This window comes from Sebastes fasciatus, chromosome 18, assembly GCF_043250625.1.
Source record: "Sebastes fasciatus isolate fSebFas1 chromosome 18, fSebFas1.pri, whole genome shotgun sequence".
NCBI lineage: Eukaryota > Metazoa > Chordata > Actinopteri > Perciformes > Sebastidae > Sebastes > Sebastes fasciatus.
In genome coordinates, this window is record NC_133812.1 from 12,381,342 (window position 1) to 12,404,297 (window position 22,956).

Here is a 22,956-nt window from a genome sequence, read left to right on the forward strand (position 1 = left end):
ATAAAATGTTCCATAAATCAGGTTATGAATGATATACTATGACCAAACCCCTCTGCAAATACCTTCAGAATATAGATAGGAATGAAACAGGAAAGTTTGGTGTATATAAGAGCTACTGAAGTGGAGATTTCTGGCTCAGAGTATGAAAGAAAACTTACTTTGAGAAAACGGCCTTTAAAGATATGGATTGTGAAATTCCATACATTTTGCAAGACACTACAAGTGAATAGGGTAAAACGTTTTTAACTCATTTGACCTAATAGATATCACCATGAAACTTTGACTCTAATTTTCAGACCTGAAATTGACTACTTGAGTTGCTATATCTCTCTGTTTGTGAGCGTGTGTTTATCTCAGCAGCCTGTAGACATTCCAGTGACGATGCCCAGGAAAGTGGTGGTGGCGAAGCTGGGATTCAGCATGAGCTGCTCCAGCATATCTCTGCCTTTCTCTCTTTTATCCACTGAACACATGGCATTTTTCCACATTCTCACCATTGACCCACCTGGTAGATGAAAACATCATGATCATCATTAAAGGCTCACTAATAGAATAATATTTGTGTGTTATTGTGTGTGTGTGTGTGTGTGTGTGTGCCTGCCTACCCAGTACACTGTTGATGGTTTTCATCCAGCCGAAGACATATAGTGAGTGGTTCTCCTCGCTACTCAGATCCTCTATGTTAGGCGCACTGTCGCCAGCCTAGATGTACAGATATGACAGACGGAACACAAATTGGATAAATGCACAGGTTTTTTTTGATGGGTTTTTAGAAATGAATGGATGCAGTTGTAGTTACGCACCTTTAAAATACGACTTGGGAGAGGGGTTAGGAACATTGCAGCTCTTTCCAAACTGGATTGGAAATGTGCCGCAGAAACGTACTCGGCCGAGTTCAGCCAGCTCCCGGCAAACGACACCTCTTCAGAGGAGTAGTGGCTCTGTCTGAAGGAGAGGATGGGACAAGAGAGGGATGCAGCTTATTCGCTTTGTTAAGTGAGAAAAAGTGATACCACTTTAAACCATAGGACAGTGGTATCAATCTTCTAATCTAACTCTCAAAATGAAAGCAATCAGAATCAGCTTTAATGGGCAAGTATGTGAACGCATACAAGGAATTTGACTCCTTTTTTGTTTTTATTTCTAAAATCGTCACCTAACACCCAGTGTAATCCTGCATGAAACCCACATGGGCAACTGGGCCAACATGGAACCAATGGACGAACCCACTATTTCAGCCCATATAGTACCCACATAGACCTTAAGGCTGGCAACGAGATGGATCTTGCATATGTTGCCCAGTTTGGGCCCAAATAACACCAAGTGTAATCCTGCAAAAAATCCATGTGGGCAATTGACATGGGGCCATTATGGAACCCGTGGACAATCCCATTTATTTTATGCTTTAAGATAGATGGATAGATAGATTACCTGGCTTTGCATGCAGAAGAAGCATAAGTTGAAGCCATTTGGGCCTCCCAGTAGAGACCGAGGAGAGAGTCTTTCTTCTCATTGTCAGGGAGAGGAGACTCAGCTGCAGCCTTCAGACCCTTTAAACACACAACATTAAGGAGGGATGCAGAAGAAACAGATTATTATTAATAGCCTATATGAAACAGTGTCTGATTTCCATTATCTGTAACCACTTATCCTGTCCTGGTCTGACACATAGAGAAAGACAACCATTCACTATCACATTCACACCTACGGACAAATTTAGGCCCTCTACAAACAAGCTGGGTTTGAACTTGCGACCTCTTGCAACAGTGCTAACCACTGCACCACCGTGCCACCCCCAGTGTCCCCTCGTGCATTGCTATAATCAAAATCAGTAATGTGTATGTGGATCTGTTTGTGTGTGTAGCTCCTGTACCTGGAAAAAGGCATCCCACTTAGCCATGGCGTCAGGGAAGCGAGTTGTACAGTCATCATATGTGGTGCAATAATCCTCTACACCTGCAGGTACCTGCATCTGGACCTAATAGAGTCAACATCAGTCATTAATACAATCATCATCCTCCTCATCATCAAAACCATAACTGTTTTACAGGCTTAACATTTGTGTGAGGATATTAAAACGGCAGCACTTAAAAACAGTCCATGAGTGCAGCTTTTATTGTTAGCACAAGCATAGCTGTAGTCTTGTTTTATACTGTCTCGCGTCCAGTTTAAGATGTTCATCTGCACAACTAGCCTACCTGAAGATTTGGTCCCATGAAGCCCTGCTGTGCAGCAGACAGGAAGGGCAGTACAGAGGTAAAGTAGTTCACACCTTGGAGGAGAGAGAAGTAGTTTTGTTAGAGTTTTAGTGTTTAGTGTTCTACCTGTATATGTGTGTGTGTGTGTGTGTGTCATACTTACAAGCCCACCAGCTCTGAGGAGAAATACACATAGTATCCCCTGTTTGCAGGCCGCAGGTCGTAGCACCAGTTGGGTCAGCGAGACGACCTACAGAAACAACACGTTGTACATAACGCCATTAGTTTGTGTTTATGGTAGCTGGTGGTGTCGTGTTGTTATGTTCACTCAGTTTAGGCAGGGCCTGCTTAAGGTATAGGCCATATAGGCCTACTTTCTGGGGGGCACTAATTAAAAAACATGAATGCCGGTGGGTGCCCTTCCTCATTTTCTGCATTGAGGTAACAAATGAACAAATAAAGAAATAAAAGAAATACACTTTTCACCCCTGTTATTCTCTTTCTCACAGTTTTTCATCTGCCCGGCCGCACTTTTTTGTTAATAAAAGTGTAAATCGTAGTGAAACTGACTAAACACTTTTTGTTTACACCAATTGTTTTTTTTATATATTATAATAAATACAATTATCTATGAAAATAAAAATCTTAATTTTGTCTTAAAACCATTGTGATGTCTGATGTGTTTTGCGGTTTACGGGGCAAGGGTTAAAGTTCTGGGGGGTTGAACTAGATGGCCCTGAGTTTAGGACACAGTGACTCTGGGACTCACAGTAAAATGATGTTATTTATTCATTATATGGGTGAGAAGTCATTGCTGAGAGTTTGATTTTCATATAACTGCTCTTAAATGATTCACTATCCACTTTTGCAACAACTCTCATTTTGGAGAAGGACACAAACTATGAAGTAATTCTTCCAAAAACAGAAGTAAAAGCTAATATTTTATTTAAATATTTTCATCTTACCTGAGGTTAGCATCCATCCGAGCTGCAGTGTCAGTCCCCACAATGGACTTTCTGTGGCATTTGGCCCCATGGATCCCATAAATGGGTCTGTGGCAGCTATCATCAGCCGGTAAAGACTCATGCGGTGGAGGTAGTGCCAGGGGTCGGGCGTCAGGACGTCATTCTGTACCGGCAGGTCAGTCATTTGGCCCGCCGTGTGACCCCAGAGGACGGGCATGCCATTCTCTAGAATCGTTGCAGAGCTGCTAAGAGACACAGCACATGCCAGGAGGAAGCCGAGGACCGCCGGACGCAACATGACTGAAGGAGCTGGAAGGGTCTACTCTGGACTCAAACTTATGTCACATAAATACAAGGCTTATATACTCGGTTCATAATGTTCTGACCCACACGTCACATGGACTAACCAACGAATCAAAGGACTAACCATGTGACATGTGGTTCAGTGGACCCTCAAAGACAGACAGATAAAAATTCTTGCTCAACTCAACAAGCAGCCTTTCACCATGATCCAGTCACTGTCATTAAGGGTTTTCACACCAATCAACCAATCGACCAATCAACTAACAAGTCAAGCTGAATACTCAATCAATCATCATCAACGAATTAAAGGCAAATTGGATTTAAATTTAAAAGCTATCAGCAAAAGCTATGAGACTCTTTTTCTATTCACAATGATCCATGTAATATAAAGCTCAATATCCCCTTGTTGTGCTGTTTGGTTTACATGTTCTGTCTTAAAATAAGTAGGTAGTGTATTTACATGATTAAATCTGTCATTTAAACTGACAAAGTCAGTTGAACCTGGATAGAAACCCAGAGGACTGTTCTGCTGACTGATAGCAAGAGCTATGTCTTGTCGGTCAACATTGGGAAATACACATATGCTGATGTGAGTGACCACCATATACTGTTTGGGCCCCTTCAAGTTCAATACACTTAGATAACACACAGGATCTGGCCCACATGTTTGTGCATGAAAACTAGGGGCAGGACGAGAGCATGGAACCAAAGGAGGCGTAAATGCCACTTTTGGCGAATATGAGTATTATATATCAAATGAAAGCTCTCAGTGAGATCTTTTCAGTGCCAAATGTACACAACTGAAATGATGACCCATGGGTTGTAATTAAAAGAAAACGGAAAGGCGTAACGGTAAAAGTTTGGTTTTGGTCTGCACCAAAAGGGCGTTTAAGCTCACTTCTGGACTGAACAAAGCATTGTGGGTAAAGCATGCTATCAACACTTGGCCTTGGATACTGCTACAGTTTAAGTTGAAAAACATTTTAAAAATGGCAAAAGTGTGAAAAACGCCTTTTTGGCACAAACATTTTCCAAATAGACTATAATGCAATGCCCTTCCAGTGAAGAAAATGTGTTGCAGTGCCATAGGGTGCCCTTCAATGTAGAAAACACGATGAAGGGCCATAGAGTGTCCTTCAAAAGGAGACAGTGTGATGAAGAAAGTGTGAGTGTGCCTTAAAATGGAGAAAACATGATGCAGTGCCATACAGGCTGCCCTACATGCTATTAAAGTTACTGTGCACTGGTGCTGCATGCAGCTGGTGCCCTGCCCCTCAGACAGCCTGAGTCTGAGGCCACTTCTGATAACACACAAAAAGATCAAATATTGTGCTCATTACATGGCAACAGCAGCTGATTCAAGTAAAATCTGATATAACACACTTACGCCCATTTGGCTCCAAGCCCTCGATGTGTTCCATGTGACTTTAATCATCCCACGCTCTAGTTACAAAACAAAAGGTCAATGTATTTTAGACAATATACAGGCAAGCTAGTATGCTTCAGACCTTACATGGTCTGCATGGTCTTGTTTTTGCATATTGTTTGACCTTTGATTTCACCAATCTCCAACTGAAGGCCTGCAGCAACTGTAACACTGAACAGATGTAGGTGAAAGATTGGACTTCAAGAACTGGAGTCTGTTATGTAGCTGTGTGGTTAACCTGCCTGAACCTCAATGTTCAAACACTGTGTGCTGCTGCTGGATGTACACATGACAGCAGATAAAAAAGCAGTAAACCTAAACGGCACTTACTGGAGCACTCATGCTCAACACACTCTCCTGGGAAACTCACATTTGTGTTACGTTGTTATTTAAAGCTGAAGTCGGCGAGATTGGAGCAAATATAATTTAAAAAAGTTATTTTTATAAAACGGTCACTACTGTATATCGTGATAGTAGTACATGAAACAGGTAACCTGAAAAAAAATCATGTGCACCTGTGTCCTTCGGTGCTCCAACGGCATCTGCAAGATTTCACAGACTGGAGGAAAGCAAGCAGTAAGAGCTGATCTGAGGTCTGCTGTCCAGCTGCCGTCTATGAGAGCCGGCTGTCAATCACTCGCGAACTCCGACCAAACGGTCAAACTAGGCAGCGCTGATCAAATATGAATCAATATTATGTTATGTTAATGCCTATTTCTCTCCTCAAATGTTTTCAGAATCATCTTGTAGTGTACGGTTTAGCTGTAAAATGAGAACGTTTGTGACGCGGCCGCCATTGTAAAATCTGTTGAAGGAACGCCAGGTTCCAGTCACATGACCGGAGCACAGCCAATAGGAACAATCAATTTTTTAAAGCCTGAAAACAGAGCTATGATGAGGTGCAGAAGTCTATTGAATCTGAAGTCTGAAGAATTTTTGCCAGATGATGCCAAACATATACTGCCTACTGCCACTTTAATGTTGGCAGGTTGGATGCAGGGCTGTAGCCAAGATTTTAAATGGTGAACAATGTTTTGATTAGTGGACGACCTGCTGTAGCTCCTAGCCACAGAAACCCATTTTAGAAAAAAATTGTCATGTGTCCAAGTCCCCCCAAACCTACACCCGCACCATTCTTGAAAAATTTAGACCAGACACAAAAAGAAAGTCGCTCTCATTTTTTAGATGTTTTTTTGGATTATTAGTTATTCATTAATTATTATTATTATTATTATTATTATTATTATTATTATTATTATTAATAGTAGTAGTAGTAGAATTTTTTTCTTTCTTTTTTCTCTTTCTTGTGACCAAGAACAACATGTATATTTGTTTTATCACCTGGTCCTACCATTTTACCACTTCTATTATTATTGATATGTTCTGTGATGTTCTGTTTTAGCAGTTACCATATCTTTTACTTTATTTATCTGCTTTTATTGTCTTGTGAAGCGCTTTGTAACATCTGTTTTGAGAAGTGCTATATAAATATATATATTTTTTATTATTATTATGATTATTATAATTCCAAATCCTATGCTTATATTTCTTTTTAGAGATGTGTTATTGATTCATACCACCCTGCCTATGGTTAGTTCTTCCTACTCAGTGATTTAGCCCTCAGTGCTTCAGAGACATCATGTGACAGACAGAGGAGGAGGAGCAGACAATCAGGAAGCACACCGCTGCTGCAAATCACAAGAAAGGTAAAGAAGTCTCAACTTTTACACTAACTGAGCTCAACATTTAGGAACGATTGACAATATACTGACGATCATTAGCATAGATAGACGAGATCTTATGATTCAACTGTTGGAACAAAGGAAGTAAAAGTAATTTGTTCTCCGTGAAAACGAGAGTGGACAAAATGTTTCAGATTGTGTTGCGACTTTAACTCAAATATGACTGAAAGTTCACATTAAGACAACTTTAATAATAACAAGTGGTTCAACAGTAAATACATAGTGATCATTTATACACTCGTGTGTTCTTGTGATTGGAAAGCTCATGTGATTGATTTCCGCATTGTTCTCGCTGCCAGCTAGTAAAGGGACTAATAACACAGAGAGACAGAGAGGGAGGGTGCAGGGCAACAAAGTTTCATTAAAGTGGAAGTCAGGATTCAATGTTAACATTTGATTAAGGAAAAAAACATCTCCTTTCCATAGCAATAATAACAGGACTGTCTGGGTGTAGCTTCTGTTTGACAGTTTCTTAGCAGATGGTGATTTGCATACTGGCTTCATGGTTTCAGTCCTCTTGATTCAACAGTACAGGAAGTCTGTTTAACTGGGTTATATTAAACATTCCTGACCCGACCCTGTTACATATTAGGCTTTATATACAGTGTTACATATTAGGCTTTATATACAGTGTTACATATTAGGCTTTATATACAGTGTTACATATTAGGCTTTATATACAGTGTTACATATTAGGCTTTATATACAGTGTTACATATTAGGCTTTATATACAGTGTTGCATATTAGGCTTTATATACAGTGTTACATATTAGGCTTTATATACAGTGTTGCATATTAGGCTTTATATACAGTGTTACATATTAGGCTTTATATACAGTGTTACATATTAGGCTTTATATACAGTGTTACATATTAGGCTTTATATACAGTGTTACATATTAGGCTTTATATACAGTGTTACATATTAGGCTTTATATACAGTGTTACATATTAGGCTTTATATACAGTGTTACATATTAGGCTTTATATACAGTGTTGCATATTAGGCTTTATATACAGTGTTACATATTAGGCTTTATATACAGTGTTACATATTAGGCTTTATATACAGTGTTACATATTAGGCTTTATATACAGTGTTGCATATTAGGCTTTATATACAGTGTTACATATTAGGCTTTATATACAGTGTTGCATATTAGGCTTTATATACAGTGTTACATATTAGGCTTTATATACAGTGTTGCATATTAGGCTTTATATACAGTGTTGCATATTAGGCTTTATATACAGTGTTGCATATTAGGCTTTATATACAGTGTTACATATTAGGCTTTATATACAGTGTTGCATATTAGGCTTTATATACAGTGTTACATATTAGGCTTTATATACAGTGTTACATATTAGGCTTTATATACAGTGTTACATATTAGGCTTTATATACAGTGTTGCATATTAGGCTTTATATACAGTGTTACATATGAGGCTTTATATACAGTGTTGCATATTAGGCTTTATATACAGTATATATAAGAGCGTCCCAGTTAAGGGGGACATCTGTTAGTGCTACAGCATACAATGATATTTTGTGACCAGTAGGCTCCCAAACTTTTTTTTGTCTGCAGTATACCTCATAATATCCCTTTGATGACCCTATTATGATTTACCTAATCTGTTAATTTCAAATTATTTTAAACATTTTTTCATACAATCTTTGTATTTGTTAATGTTTAGGCCAGTTTGGTCAAGTTTACATTCATATAAATACCATTTGGAGTGTCAGAAGCTGGGTCTTTTGGCCATTTGTCCAATACTTTTCTGTAATGTATTTTTTTTTTTTAGCTAGTTATTTCAACTCTTTACCTCTTTATTGTTAGATAATTATTTCAACAGTTTATCCCTAATTTTTAGCTTATTATTTCAACTGTTTATCCTTTATTTCTAACTTATTATTTCAACACTTTATCCTTTATTGTTAGCTGATTATTTCATCAGTTTATCCTTTATTTTTAGGTAATTATTTAAACTGTTTATCACAAATTTTTAGGTAATTATTTCAACTGTTTATCCTTTATTGTTACCTATTTTTTTCAACTGTTTATCTTTTATTCTAGATAATTATTTTAACTATTTTTCCTTTTATTGTTAGCTAATATTTCATCAGCTTATCCTTTATTGTTAGCTAATTCTGCTGTTTGTCTCACACCGTTTCCCGTCGATAGTGTTAAGCGTCTTTGAGTCCCTGAAAAGCGCTATATAAGTTTAATTTATTATTATTATTATTATTATTATTATTATTATTATTATTATTAGTAGTAGTAGTAGTAGTAGTAGTTTTATTATTATTATCAATAATTATTTTGATATTATCCTTTATTTTTAGCTTATTATGTCAACTGTGTATAAATAATTTCTTATCTAACTTTTTAAACCACTGATCCGTTACTTTTAGGCAAGTATTTCAACTTCTCTGCTATCTTGCAAACTAAGTTTGCACTCTCAATCACATCATGTTGTGTTAAGGTGTTACAATTGACCGAGGTCAGTGGGAGGTGGGAGGTATGTACTGTGCGATCAGCCATCATAGCTGGCAGCTTACTACTTAGAGTCATTGGGTTTTTATATATAGTACTTTTAAAGACCTGATTGCTTTTATACTGCTTTTACTCTTTTAATCATCCTGTCATCCACTTTTTAATCTGCTGCACTATCGCACTTTGTTCACTGTGTTATGTTCTATGTTTGTGACTGTTTTTGTATGTCTGTGTTTGTCCGCGAGCAACCACATTTTGTTTTCACCTTGTACTTTGTATGTGGAAAAATTACAATAAAGTTGAACTTGACTTGACAGTAACTATGGTAACAGACATCTCTGTCTGACTCGTGAATGAATGAAGTGACAGACTGTGTTTCTCTGCGTCCTCACAGCTCTCCATCATGGCCTACCAGGCTGGGATGCAGGAGGATCCCACTGTTTTGGTTTCCAAAATCAGCTCCAACATCCAGAAGCTGACACTGCTGAGTAAATACACACATGCATACACACACAGAAGAAGTCATCATCATCACCTGCAACATTCATATTACACCTTATTACTATGTGAATCATGGTAGACACGTGGAGATACTTCAGTACAGATAAACAATGTCTGCACTCTCTCTTCCTCACCAGCCTCGGAGCTGCAGAGGGTGGTTTCTATTCTGGGAACGGAGCAGGACAGCAGCCATCTACCGCAGACGCTGTGAGTAACGGGATGTGTGTGTGTGTGTTTTATTAAGACTAATCAACTGCTTATGATTTCTACTGAAACTTCTCCAACAATTCAGCAATCTGTTTTCTCAATATCCGTCCAGTATTTCTCTACTTTAACAAAAAAAATAAAATGTTTTTGGTCACCAGGCAACAGAAACAGCAGCAAGGCAACCAGCTAGCGAAGGAGACCGACAAACTAATCAAAGCATTCAGTGCACTTCCTGTTGGCCCCGATCAGGTACCGAACTGTTAACGTCTTCCGTAACTACAGTTCAAAGTCACAATTTCCCAGCTTGTTAATACTGGTTTGGTTCCCAAACTTTTACGTTTTGTGGGCTTTCTGTTAACATTTCTTATTCCGTGTGTGTTTTAGCGGCAGAGGAAGTTACAGAAAGAGCGTCTGGTGAATGACTTCTCCGCTGCTCTGAACAGCTTCCAAAAGACCCAGCGGCAGGCGGCCGACAAAGAGAGAGAGTTTGTGGCCAGAGTCAGAGCCAGCTCCAGGGTGTCGGTGAGTAACCGGCTATGCCTGCAAGGTCACAAGGTCAGAGTGTAGACCAGTGAAATAGTTTAATAGATTAAATAATATATTGGTGACCAATAATCCATATCGCAGTGAGTAATCATTGATCCACTTTTTTAAATTTTTGCTTTGTAAATCAAAAGTATATACTTTCTGGCCACGTCTTCCTCAACAAAGTTTTATTTTTTCCTGCACTTTAATATCATCGATAGCTTGATAAGTGGAGACAGGCATATTAGGTGGTGATGTAAAAGGGTGGATATAGTGTTCCCATCCAACCTCAGTTGGGTAGGGATGCATACAAATCAAATGAAGAGGCAGTCTGCTCACTGAATAATAGAATAAGATTCCCAGAAATTTAACCTTGCAACTTTTTGAACCTCAAAGTTTTGATCAGACACACTTCCATGTGAACAAAAAACAGACAATACACACGGACAAGAAACAACAGCTCCACCTACAAATAGGATATCGCATGATACAAAACAACATGAATGTACTGTCCCTCTGACTCATTAACAACCCAGACACACCTTGAGATTAACCACTGCAGCCAGGTCAAGTCAAGTCAGTTTTATTTATACAGCCAAATATCACAAATTAGCCTCGAGGGGCTTTACAATCTGTACAGGATACAACACCCTCTGTCCTTTATGACCCTCGCTTTGCATAAGGAAAAGTTCCCCCCAAAAAAACCTTCTAACAGGGAAAAAATGGAATAAACCTCAGGAAGAGCAACTGAGGAGTGATCCCTCTCCCAGATTTTGTGGGTACAGATAACCAACATCATAAAATATAAATAATAATAAAAAGATAATTTAATAGTAATTAGATAAATAATTTCATTAAAAATAAGTTGATAGAATGACACATTACAGTATAAACAATCCAAATGACAAAAAAATATACATAGAACGTAAACATATATGTAGAAAAAGGATCCAGGAGGACGTCAAGCAGCTTCCAGGTGTCGCCAAACAGATCTATCCGAAACACACAACCAACCAGTTCCATGGCTTATCCAGAGTTTATCTCGACTTGTTACAGATATATCAATACCTGCAGAACACTAGTAGATAAGCAAAAAGAAACTGCAATACATAAATGTTTAAAGGCCACATTTTTTAATATATTTGACCCATTTGAACTAAAGTTTAATATACTTTTTGCTGTATTGGTGTTTTTATTTATAGTTGTTATACTATATTATAATTATTATTAATTCAATATTATTATTATTATTATTATTAATAATTCAATATTATTATTATTATAATTAGTGTTATTATTATTATTATTATTATTTATTTTATTATTATTAACAGTTTATTGTCATTTTCAATGTGGTACAATACAAATACAACCAGTACAAGAAGCAGACATGAAATGAGAATGTCATAAATTATATAATCCCAAATTTAAATGAAAAAATAGATAAATAAATAAGAATTATAATAATATAAGATCTTAATCATTAACAAAATAAAAAGGAAACATACATAAGGTCACACTGGCCGTAGTCATACATCCAAATACATCAAACAATCAGGCAATCACGGATGGTCCAACATCTGAGAGGCGTTAAACGTATGTCCTTTTATTGTTGACCATCACAAAGTCTAGGTATTTTTAATGAGACAGAGAGATAGTTTCTCATATGCTGCTACTATCCCCAGTTGACCGGACATACATTCACTGGGGGCAAATCCGCGTACTTCCACTCACGAACTAGGATTTTCCTACCCAGCATAAGAGCTGTATAAATCCAATCTGCATCTGATGGTGTAGTAGTAGGAAATGTGGTATGAAAATAATTTAATTTGTAGTGAAGTTACTGATACAAAATGTAATGCTATCTTATTATATTAATTGTTAATTGCTACTGCCATAGTATTGTTTTACAATCCACACGTATTTGTATGTGTTGTCCGAATGATGGAGACCTCAGGAACACTTCCCCAGATGTCTTCCTCCTCATGTCTCTGAATTATAAATCAATTCTTTGGACTCTTTTGTCATTTCTACCGTCACACACAGCCTCCTTTTGGATCTAAGATCAACTGTATTCTGCTACAGTATATTTTTGATGTTGAATTAAATCTGAACAGTAAGAAGAATTTCAGGTGAAGGTGCAGCTGAGCCTGTATATTTTTTTTTGTTGGTTTCTCTCCTCACGTTGTGTTTTTATATTTTTTTTCAACTGAGAGTTTACAAGAGAACTTTGACAGGATGTAGCTCTCACATTACGGTGCCGCTTAATTGCGACTGTTTTGGACACCGAATCCCTCTGGAGAGGCGGCTTGCTTGGCAACTCCGTCCCCACACCGCTTATCTTACTGCACAGAAAAGTATCCGTATCTGCTGTGTTCATGCTGATAAGCAGCAACATTTCCTTATTGCTTATTCTCGGCTGTGGAGCTAGACGCTACAGTGCAGCTTTTATGTCACCATACATATCCCAGTACATACTGAATCACTGCTGTACCCATAATCACAGTAAAGAAAGTCCTCTGCAGTATATTTGCAATAACAAGCACATAAGCACAGTATGATTATTTAAACCTCTTAATTTCCTTTTAACAGGGAGGACAGCCTGATGACAGCTTTGGAATTGGACCTTCTTTCCTCAGGTAGGTCCACTATTTATGATCATTATCATAGTTTCTATTATTATTATTATTATTATTATTATTATTATTATTATTTCATCTACCTTTGTTCCTGTAGTGATGCCCAGGTGCAGGCTCAGGCTGAGGCCATCACTGAAGAAGACCTGAGGCTGATCCAGGAGAGAGAGACGTCCATCAGGCAGTTGGAGGTACAAATATATTAGAAAATCAAATGTCTGTGCCAGCATAGCCAAAAAATATGCACAGTATCTCATCAGCTCTGTGTTTCCCTTTCACATGAACCATCTCTCTTTATGCTGCTGGATTCAGTCTGACATCACAAATATCAATGACATCTTCAAGGACCTGGGGATGATGGTCCATGAGCAGGGAGACATGATAGGTGAGCTTCTGTCACCTTCTTGTCTGTTCATCTAATATTGTAACCACTTACAACTGAAAGATTTGCTTAGTGACAACAGGAATGTGGGCCGAGTCAGCAGTCTCACATACGCCACCTTTATTCAATGAAATACGATAATAACGCGTTAACACAAATTGGTCTTAACGCCACTACTTTCTTTAACGCATTAACGCAACTTGCGAGGTATTTTTAGGGTGTAGCGGGCTCAGTCTTAAAGCTGGAGTGAACATCTTAGCATCATATGAAACTAGAGAAAACCTGAGGAATCCATTGGGACCAACTGTATATATATAAAATGCAAAACCTCTCTCGCAGGCCCTCAGAAAAGGAAAAACTCAAACAAAAACAATAGAAAAATTACAATAATGGAGAATCAAAATCATGATACTAGATACATAATCAACAAACTAAAGAATATGACCATGTCCAAGTCTTCTGCGCTGACCTGTCTACCTATCTAATGACTGGTAAAATACAAGTTTGTAGATTTGTGCCACATGTGCTCCCCCTTCCTCCCACCTGCTGCATGTAAAAATGTGTGTGTTTCCTGTGTGTTCTGCAGACAGCATAGAAGCCAATGTGGAGAAGGCAGATGTGCATGTCCAGAGCGCCACCACGCAGCTGGCACGTGCTGCAGACTACCAGGTAAAACTTGATAGGACAGAGAGTGAATGGGAAGGGATTGAGGAAAGGATCAAGGAGAGGAGGAGAGGAATTCAAATGTATAAATGTTAGAGAAGTGAGCTCAGTGGACCGATTTAAGAAATCTGAGCAAGAGTGATTGCTCTAGGGGTTTCTGTGTGTGCATGTATGACTCCTCCACCTCCTGCACAAGGACTCCCTTGTGGAACAAAGTTCTTAGTCAGTTTGCTTTGGTACATAAGACGTAGATAAAGAGGCGTAAGGGAGAAAATAAAAGAAATAGCTGAGTCACGAGGTGATTCATGATGTGGTTGTGAGTCACTTCAAACTATCCTGAGTAATCCATCTCTCCATTAAAATCCAGGTTATTATCACTCAAACAACCACTTTGTGCTTTTTTTCTCCCCTCAGCGGAGCTCCCGGAAGAAGATCTGCGTCCTGGTGATAGTGTTGGTTGTAGTTGCTGTTGTTGTTGGACTCATCATCTGGGGCGCTGTCAAAAAATGAGGGCTTCTTCTTCTTCTTCTTCTTCTTCTTCCTCTTCTCCTCCGCCACCTCTCCTGTTTGGTCATCAGCCTCGTACAAAGGATGAAGCACTGACCTTCCTCTCCTCATCTTCCTCCTTTTCTCACCCCCCTCACGAGGAGAGTCATTGGGACGGTCTGTCTTTCTTTGATTCGATTATATTATTAAGATAATACGGCCCCCTCATTGACAGGACCGCACACTCCCTCACTGTGAAAACCAAACTAGCGCTTGTTGCTTTATTGTTATAATCAGCTTCAATTGAATTATTTAGTGTCTGATTTAGGCATGATTTGCTTTAACGGGAAAGCTTAAGATTTGAGCCCTCAGCTGAATGTCAGAGGGAGGTGTTAACCCAGTGTTGCTGGGTTCAGTGGCAGCCATGTTGGCTCCGCAGGCCCTGAATGTTGAATAAGACTCAGTACAGACAATGCTTCTGGGTGCAATGAAGCAGCAAGTTGCTGTAGGCAGGTAAGAGGGGATTGACCTTCAAAAACCCATGTGCTAAACATTACTCAGCAATTAAACTATGAATCAAGTGCACTGTGCAAATTTGTGAGTAAAAAAAAGCAAGCCATAGCACAATGTAGCCAAACTGCAGTGCTCTGAGTGACACGTCCCACTTTCTTTAATCTATCATCGCCTGTATTTTAAGTTATAATTAATTAAAATGAATAGTTCATTTCTATTCAAATTCATGTAGTTGTAGTCTAATGATAAACCTATAAGTGCTGTACATACCCTTATTAAATCTTGTAATTAGGTCCTTATATTACACTCCGCTGTCAGCCAGTCATTCCAAGTAATTAGGAGAAGATTTCGTTCTTACTTTAAGTAGGTGGTGTGTTTCCTTTTGTTTGCAACTGTGCAGCTTGTATGGACGTCAGGGAAAATCATGTCACATCATAGAAGATCACACACAAAGGGGCCCTATTTAAACAATCTATAGCGTAAAGTGCATGGCGCAAATGCATTTAGGGCATGTCCAACTCCACTTTTGCATGTTGAGCGGTGCATAATCAATAATAATGGGCAAAGGGGTTGTATTTAGTCTCTTAATTAGTGTGTCTTGGTTGTAATAGGAATTAAACCAATCAGAGAGTCATCCCCCCTTTCCCTTTAAAAGCCGGGTGCATTGCTATTTAAAAGGCAGATTGGGCAAAATTAGAGAAGTGAGCCGTTTTCTGCTGAGGAAAACGAAGTGAAAGTGCGCGAGCAGATGTATGTGGTGCTTGGTTGGTGGACCATCTGCCTCCACCGTCTCCCAAATCTCTGCCCATCAACAACACATCCATTTCACTGAATATGAGCAAATGCACCGATTTAACCGGGGCAGGCGGCACGGCAATCAAAGTTAATTATATGATAATAAGCATTAGACTAAATATGATAAACTGTATTGATAAATAATGAAAACTGTGTTACTTTCCGATGCAACCCACGGGGTACTGGACCGGCTGAGCGGAATCCTCCGGAGCTTCTTTACGCCAGACTTAAGACAAGGTTTTTTGTTGGTCAATGGCGCAATCGCTTTCTGCTGCCTCAACATAGCCATGTGCCAACAAAGCACCTGATCACACCTCATATTAAGAGCAACACGCCCATGGCCACACAGATGAGCGCCATTGCATTCGCTATACTTGCACAACGTGGGCGCTGGGCGTGAAAATGACAACAGCGTCGGTCTGAAACTAGCAATGATAGTTGCGCTACGCTTTGCGTCGGGTATACGATCGCGCCCAAAGAATGTTGTATGCATGTTGTTGTGCATGTAAAAGTTCAATGTGTGTTTTAACCTACTGTGCTTAGGTATGCTTCTTTTAAAGGCACCATTAATTGAAAACACCCCACAGCTGTTTTCAGTTATCTGGCTGATTAGACCTCGTTGGGCCATAGCTACGCCAATCAGTCGTGGTCCAGAGTCGAGGTCTAATCAAGGAAAAGACTGACATCCCACAGTTAGCAACTTTATCTCTTTATTCCTAATATGAAGAAACCACATTTGTTTTAAGCCAAAGTAAAGGAAGTGAAAGCAAACACTAATAATTATTTGCTACAACTATTTGACCTGTATGTAAAATTATGATCACATGTATATTTTTAATACTGAGATTTAGCTGCCTATCATATGCTGAATAAATTACCTGAATATACTGAACCTGAAATGAGAAGAGTGATTTTCTTTTGTTTAAATGTAATTATTTAATCAGTGGATGTTCTAGATTATTTCAAGCATGCGATTTTAGGGGTACTAAACATATTAATTGTGATAATTATGATTATTACATACCTCAGGAGGTAGAGCGGTCGTCCACAAATCGGGAGGTCGGTGGTTTGATCTTTGTCCCCTGCAGTCTACATGTCGATGTGTCCTTGGCCAAGATGCTGAATCGCCAAAATTTGCGTGTGAATGTTTATCGCTTCTGAGGAACAGATGGCAACTTGTATGTTAGCCTCTGCCACCAATATATGAATGTGTATGTGAATGGGTGAATGCTGACTTGTGTTGTAAAGCGCTTAGAGTGGTTACTAAGACTAGAAAAAGCGCTATATCAATGCAGTCCATTTACCACCCCCATAGGTTTGGTTCTCCAAAGGACTAACGATACACATATAACAAGTAGCGCTGTCAGTCGATTAAAATAGTTAACCGCGAACAATCGCAAATTAATCGCACATTTTTTTTATCTGTTCAAAATGTACCTTAAAGGGAGATTTGTCACATATTTAATCAACAACAGCTGTCAGTGTGTCAGTGTGCTGACTTGACTATGACTTGCCCCAAACTGCACGTGATTATCATAAAGTGGGCATGTCTGTGTAACTTTGGAGCGTTATTTAGCCTCCTTCGCGACGAGCTAGTATGTCATGTTTGGTACCAATGGTTTCCTACGGTTTTATGAGGTTTTTAGTTTCATATGATGCCGTAACTTCACTTTAGCTTTAAAACTGAGCCAGCTACAACCTCTGAAACATAGAATAGCGGCTGAAAAATCACAAGTTGTGTTAATGCATTAAAGAAATTAGTGGCGTTAAAACGCATTCGCTTTAACGCGTTATTATCCCGTTAACTTTGGGAGCCTTAATAACAAATAATACTCATTCAGTACTAATGTTCATTTTATTGATGCTATGAAAAATGACAATTTCCCCGTCTCTGGGGATAAATGAACCACCCCTGTCTGATGTTCTTAAATGATGTTATTCTTAAATTAAATTCAGAATCAACTTTGAAAAATTCTAATGCAAAGGTCATTATTTAAATAATCCCTCATAGGCGCACTGCTTTTTTGGGTTAAGACTATTCTACAGTGTTCCTCTAGAACCACATTGCACAATTGTCACCAACACTGGCTAAACAGATTTTTCCTTCAGTAGTTAGTTTTACATTCAAAGTTAAATAAATGAGAGAGGGACTGTCAGGTTGCTGGATGACAGTCAGTGGACACGTCGCTTTATATAATATTTGATGCTGATTTATTTAGGTGCAAGTGACTCCAAAAAACAAAGACCGAATGTCACTACAATCCTCTGTCAAGGATTTAGATAGGACCATAAGATGAATGAGTAATGGTCTTCCCACCCTCAGCAACTGTTGCTGGCTATCTGTCTTAACCTTGATCAAGACATTTAACTCAACTGCCTCAGTACAACCCTGTATCCACCAGTAGAGGACAGTAAATGTTTATTGCGGATGATACTGGAAAAAGTGTGTTCAGTTTACTTTCCCTGGGGAAAATATATACGTTTTTTAAGCCCAGACATCATTTGGACAAATAGAAAGGATAAGTGGTGTAGTGGCTGAACTTTATTACACAACAGGGAATGTCCAGTCAAAGTGATGATACTTAGCATGATGTTGGCAACAGCTGTTGCATTTAAGACAGTCATCAACTGTATCTGTCTGTGATGCAAGAGCATCTTCCTGTTTCTTGAGAACAGCATTAACTCAGCATTTTGCACATATAAGTACAGACTATGTTTTCTAAGAATGAGCCTTATTGAAACCTGGCTGCAGCTGAGTAGCGTAATGCCTCATTAGTTGTTGGGGCTGAGCCAAACATCTGCATACATGTGAAAATCTACATTTTACATATCACATACCACATTTTTAATATTCAAACATAAAAAAAACAAAAATAAAAGTCTGGTACACTGTCATCTCCCTGTTTACCCCAGACTAAAGAAAGTAAGTTTCAGGCAGCCATGAGAGGATGAGATCAAGGAGCAGACAGGAGTTAGCTTGCATATGTCAGAACAGACAGTGTTGGAGTTGGATTGGGATGTGGAAGTAACAGACTGCTGTGACGCAGAAGGAGAAAGTTTCCTTGGCAGAGTGAGAGACGTGGAGGATTTGGACACAGTGTTGTAAATACATCGCTCTGGAAGAGTACAGGTTGAACTGGGCGTCAGTAGGACAGGGAGTATTTTGGGCCGGTTACACACACAGAAAGTAGCAGGTTGCTGTAAAGAGCTGAGCAGGATTTTCCTTCCAAACAGAAATGTCAGAGTTGAGGAGGATGAGGAAAGTTTGAGCGGGTGCAAAGTTACTGCAAAGGAAGCAAAGAGATGTTTGGTTTGAGGTGGATGGACACATAGGAAATTATTGGGTTGTGTTTCAGTTGACATTTAAGGAAAAAGTTACTATAGTATGTTGAAAAAGTCCTTGTATGCCATGTTGAAAAAAGTCTTTGTATCATTGTATATTGTCAAAACTTTTATGAAAAAAGTCATAGTATAATATGTTGAAAAAGGTTATAAAGAAGTCAATGTATAGTTTGCTGAAAAAGGTTATAAAAAGTCATAGTATAGTATGTCGAAAAATGTCATGAAAAAAGTCTTAGTATTTTGAAAGAAAGAGGTCATTACAAGTCATAGTATCATACATTGAAAAATAAGAATCACAGTGAGAATGAAATGAAATTTCACCTGAAAATATTACACATTATGAATTACACCTGAGCAGTAATAATGATAATGATAATGATATTGCACAGTCATTATACAGTATAGTGCAGTTATTGTCAGTTTTTGGTGTGTAAGTGGTCTACTGGGAGCAGTGCTGGTTGTGGAGTCTGACAGCTGCAGGAAGGAAGGACCTGCTCCTTCACACACTTTGGGTGGAGCAGCCTGTCGCTGAAGGAGCTCTCCAGTGCTGAGATGGTATGGATGGGGTGGGAGTTTCTCTCCATCATGGATGACAGCTTAGCCATCATCCTCCTCTCTCCCACCGACTCCACTGTGTCGAGGGGGCATCCCAGGACAGTCATAGTCATAGTATAGCATGTCAAAAAATGTCATGACAAAAAGTCATAGTATGGTATGTTGAAAAATTAAATGATGGAAAAAGTCATAATATAGTATATTGAAAAATTGTATGAAAAAAAGTCATAGTCTAGTATGTTGAACATTTTCATGAAAAAGTCATAGTATAGCATGTCGAAAAATTTCAAGAAAAAAAGTCATAGTATAGTATGTCGAAACATTTTGTGATCATAGTCATAGTATACCATGTCGAAAAATGTAATGAAAAACGTCATAAAATACGTAGTATAGCAGTATAGCAGGTATACATAGTATAGCAGGTTGAAAAAAGTCAGTGTAGTATGTCGAAAAAATAGAAAAAGTCATAGTATAGTATGTCGAAAACTTATGAAAAAAGTCATAGTTCAGCATGTCAAAAATGTTCATTAAAAAAGTCATAGTACAGCATGTCAAAAATGTTCATGAAAAAAAGTCATAGTTCAGCATGTCAAAAATGATCATGAAAAAAAGTCATAGTACAGCATGTCGAAAAATGTTCATTAAAAAAGTCATAGTACAGCATGTTGAAAAATGTTCATGAAAAAAGTCATAGTACAGCATGTCGAAAAATGTTCATTAAAAAAAGTCGTAGTACAGCATGTCGAAAAATGTTCATTAAAAAAAGTCGTAGTACAGCATGTCGAAAAATGTTCATTAAAAAAAGTCATAGCATGTTGAAAAATTTCCACAAAAAAGTCATAGTATAGCAGGTCGAAAAAAGTCAGTGTAGTATGTCGAAATTTTTAAAAAAAAGTCATAGTGTGTCGAAATAAAGTCATAGTATAATATGTCGAAAAAATATTATAGTATAGTATGTCAAAAAGGTTTTTGACATACTATACTATGACTTTTTTGTACTCTTTTTTTTCTCCATACCATAGTCTGACTTGTGAAATCGCTCAGTGCGTTAGAAATCTGGTTTGAATACTGGAGGCTGTGAGTTTGATACTTATGCGACACAGTGAGTTTCGAGGGATAACTTCAAATCAAGAAATCAAATAGAAAAAGAAACACTACATCAGTGTATCTGCTCAGATAGCTCAGTGTGGTAGATATCTGCTTGGGATACTGGAGGTTGTGGGTTCGATCCTTATGTGGCACAGTCTGTTTTCAGGTCTAACTTCTAATGACGAAGTCAAATATACCAAGAGAGCAGTCAGAAGTGCGTGTGGCATTGGTGGCTTGGTTGCTAAGTTCCCGGTTCTGGCTGCAGCAGCGCAGGGTTCGATCCCCACCCTCACATCGATGCCCGGCGCCCGACAGTGGAGTGAGACGAGCGTCTCCTCCCAGGGTTTCAGAGAGATACAACTGGGGGGGGTTATGCAACATAAAAACAGAAATTGTAACAACTTTCACTGAACAAAGTAAATATAATAAAATGTGTGCTGGTAGAACCCTAACCCTGTTCTATAGGTTGGGGGTTATATATTATATAGGTTCAAGTTTAGGGCTACCGGCAGACAATTTATTAGGGTCAAGGCTTTGTAATAAATCAGTAAAAGTTGTTACAAGGTTGAGAAAAGTTGAGACGAGGGTCTCCTCCCAGGGTTTCAGAGAGATACAACTGGGGGGTTATGCAACATAAAAACAGATTTTTATGTTGCATAACCCCCCAGTTGTATCTCTCTGAAACCCTGGGAGGAGACCCTCGTCTCACTCCACTGTCAGGTACCGGGCATCGATGTGAGGGCGGGGATCGAACCCTGCGTTGCCGCAGCCAGAACCGAGAACTTTGCAACCAAGCCACCAATGCCACACGCACTTTCAACTGTTCTCTTGGTATATTTGACTTCATCATTAGAAGTTAGACCTGAAAACACACTGTGCCACATAAGGATCAAACTCACAACCTCCAGTATCCCAAGCAGATATCTAACACACTGAGCTATTTCACAAGTTATGATATAGCATGTCAAAAAAGAGTACAAAAAAGTCAAAGTAAAGTATGTCAAAAAAAGGTCACAGTATACAATATATATAGTATGTAGTAAAAAAAAGTATAGTATGTTGGAAAAAAAGTGATAGTATAGTATCTCGAAATAAAATAAGTCATATTATGTCAAAAGAATTAAAAAAATGTCATAGTCATAGCATGTCGAAAAAAAAGACATAGTATAGTATACCATAAAAAGTTACGAAAGATGTTCGTATTGTATGCCATAAAAAAATCATAAGAATGTCAGTATAGTATGCCATACAAATTTCATAGTGTAGTGTAACATAAAACTTTAATTAAAAATGTCATAGTATGCCATAAAAGTTTCATAAAATGCTAAGAAAGTCAAAAAAGATGCCATAATATAGTATGCTATGAAAGGTCATAAAAAAGGCATAAAAAGGTCATAGTATAGCAAGCAATAAAAAGTCATTAAAAAAATCATAGTATAGTGTGCTATAAAATGTCACAAGAAAGGTCATAGTATGTTAATTGGAAACAAATTAATATCGTGGAAATGTCGCAACTTATCATTCATCAAATATTTTTCACTAATGAAATAGTGTATTGTAAGTTCTAGCGGCATTTCAGTTCTAGGTTGAGTAGATTTGGATTCCCAAATGTGAGTATCGTTTTATGTGCAGATATGTGTACACAGTAAGATCTAAGCAATTTCTCAAACTCAATGCACTTCTAAACACATCTTATACTTCCTGAAAAAATAATTTGCTGAGTGATAGCGATGAAATTTGCTAAAAAGTCTTTCTTTTCATCTTTTGCGCAGGACAAATTAGATAACTCTTGCTGCCATTAGGGGGAGTTGCTGGACTGCTTACCATAACCCTCACAACATCATTTATACACCACAATGTAATGCTATTACCTTGTACTGGTATTATTGTAGTGACAATTATACAATACACAGTATATCAATTTTACACAAATGCATTATTTGATCTCATATTGTATAGTAATAGAATGAACCCAAGTGCCACTAAACTCCATTAGAGATTTATCACAGCTAGTCAGGACTTTGATCTCTCCCGAGTGAGATTTTTCTGGTCTGATCCATGTTAATGAGCTTGGATCAAAATCCAGACTGTCCTTTTAAAGTGGCTGCTCAGTTCAAAAGCCCTTCAGC

General features: G+C 38.3%; 2 protein-coding genes across 2 annotated transcripts; one reads left to right on the forward strand and one right to left on the reverse strand.

Moving 5' to 3' along the window:
- Nucleotides 1-283: 283 nt before the first annotated feature.
- Nucleotides 284-3,521, reverse strand: leg1.1 (liver-enriched gene 1, tandem duplicate 1). The gene is made up of 8 exons (XM_074616310.1): nt 3,164-3,521; nt 2,362-2,448; nt 2,199-2,272; nt 1,874-1,978; nt 1,432-1,550; nt 804-945; nt 606-702; nt 284-505 (listed from the first exon to the last, which is right to left on the reverse strand). Exons 1-8 carry the CDS (start codon nt 3,459-3,461, stop codon nt 354-356), a joined length of 1,074 nt encoding a protein of 357 aa, XP_074472411.1. The 5' UTR covers nt 3,462-3,521; the 3' UTR covers nt 284-353.
- A 2,936-nt stretch (nt 3,522-6,457) lies between these two features.
- stx7l (syntaxin 7-like) lies at nt 6,458-16,733 on the forward strand. The gene is made up of 10 exons (XM_074616223.1): nt 6,458-6,598; nt 9,528-9,621; nt 9,772-9,841; nt 10,000-10,090; nt 10,226-10,363; nt 12,959-13,005; nt 13,103-13,193; nt 13,315-13,387; nt 13,971-14,053; nt 14,462-16,733. Exons 2-10 carry the CDS (start codon nt 9,537-9,539, stop codon nt 14,555-14,557), a joined length of 774 nt encoding a protein of 257 aa, XP_074472324.1. The 5' UTR covers nt 6,458-6,598; nt 9,528-9,536; the 3' UTR covers nt 14,558-16,733.
- The last annotated feature ends 6,223 nt before the right edge of the window (nt 16,734-22,956 follow it).

Excerpts from the sequence above, each read along its gene's own strand:
- leg1.1 (XM_074616310.1), bottom strand. The coding sequence starts at position 3,461 with ATGTTGCGTCCGGCGGTCCTCGGCTTCCTCCTGGCATGTGCTGTGTCT. Across the intron at positions 2,273-2,361 it reads TCCTCAGAGCTGGTGGGCTT|GTGTGAACTACTTTACCTCT; the intron begins GTAAGTATGACA and ends CTCTCCTCCAAG. Across the intron at positions 506-605 it reads AACCATCAACAGTGTACTGG|GTGGGTCAATGGTGAGAATG; the intron begins GTAGGCAGGCAC and ends TTCATCTACCAG.
- stx7l (XM_074616223.1), top strand. The coding sequence starts at position 9,537 with ATGGCCTACCAGGCTGGGATGCAGGAGGATCCCACTGTTTTGGTTTCC. Across the intron at positions 13,006-13,102 it reads ATTGGACCTTCTTTCCTCAG|TGATGCCCAGGTGCAGGCTC; the intron begins GTAGGTCCACTA and ends TTGTTCCTGTAG. Across the intron at positions 14,054-14,461 it reads CACGTGCTGCAGACTACCAG|CGGAGCTCCCGGAAGAAGAT; the intron begins GTAAAACTTGAT and ends TTCTCCCCTCAG.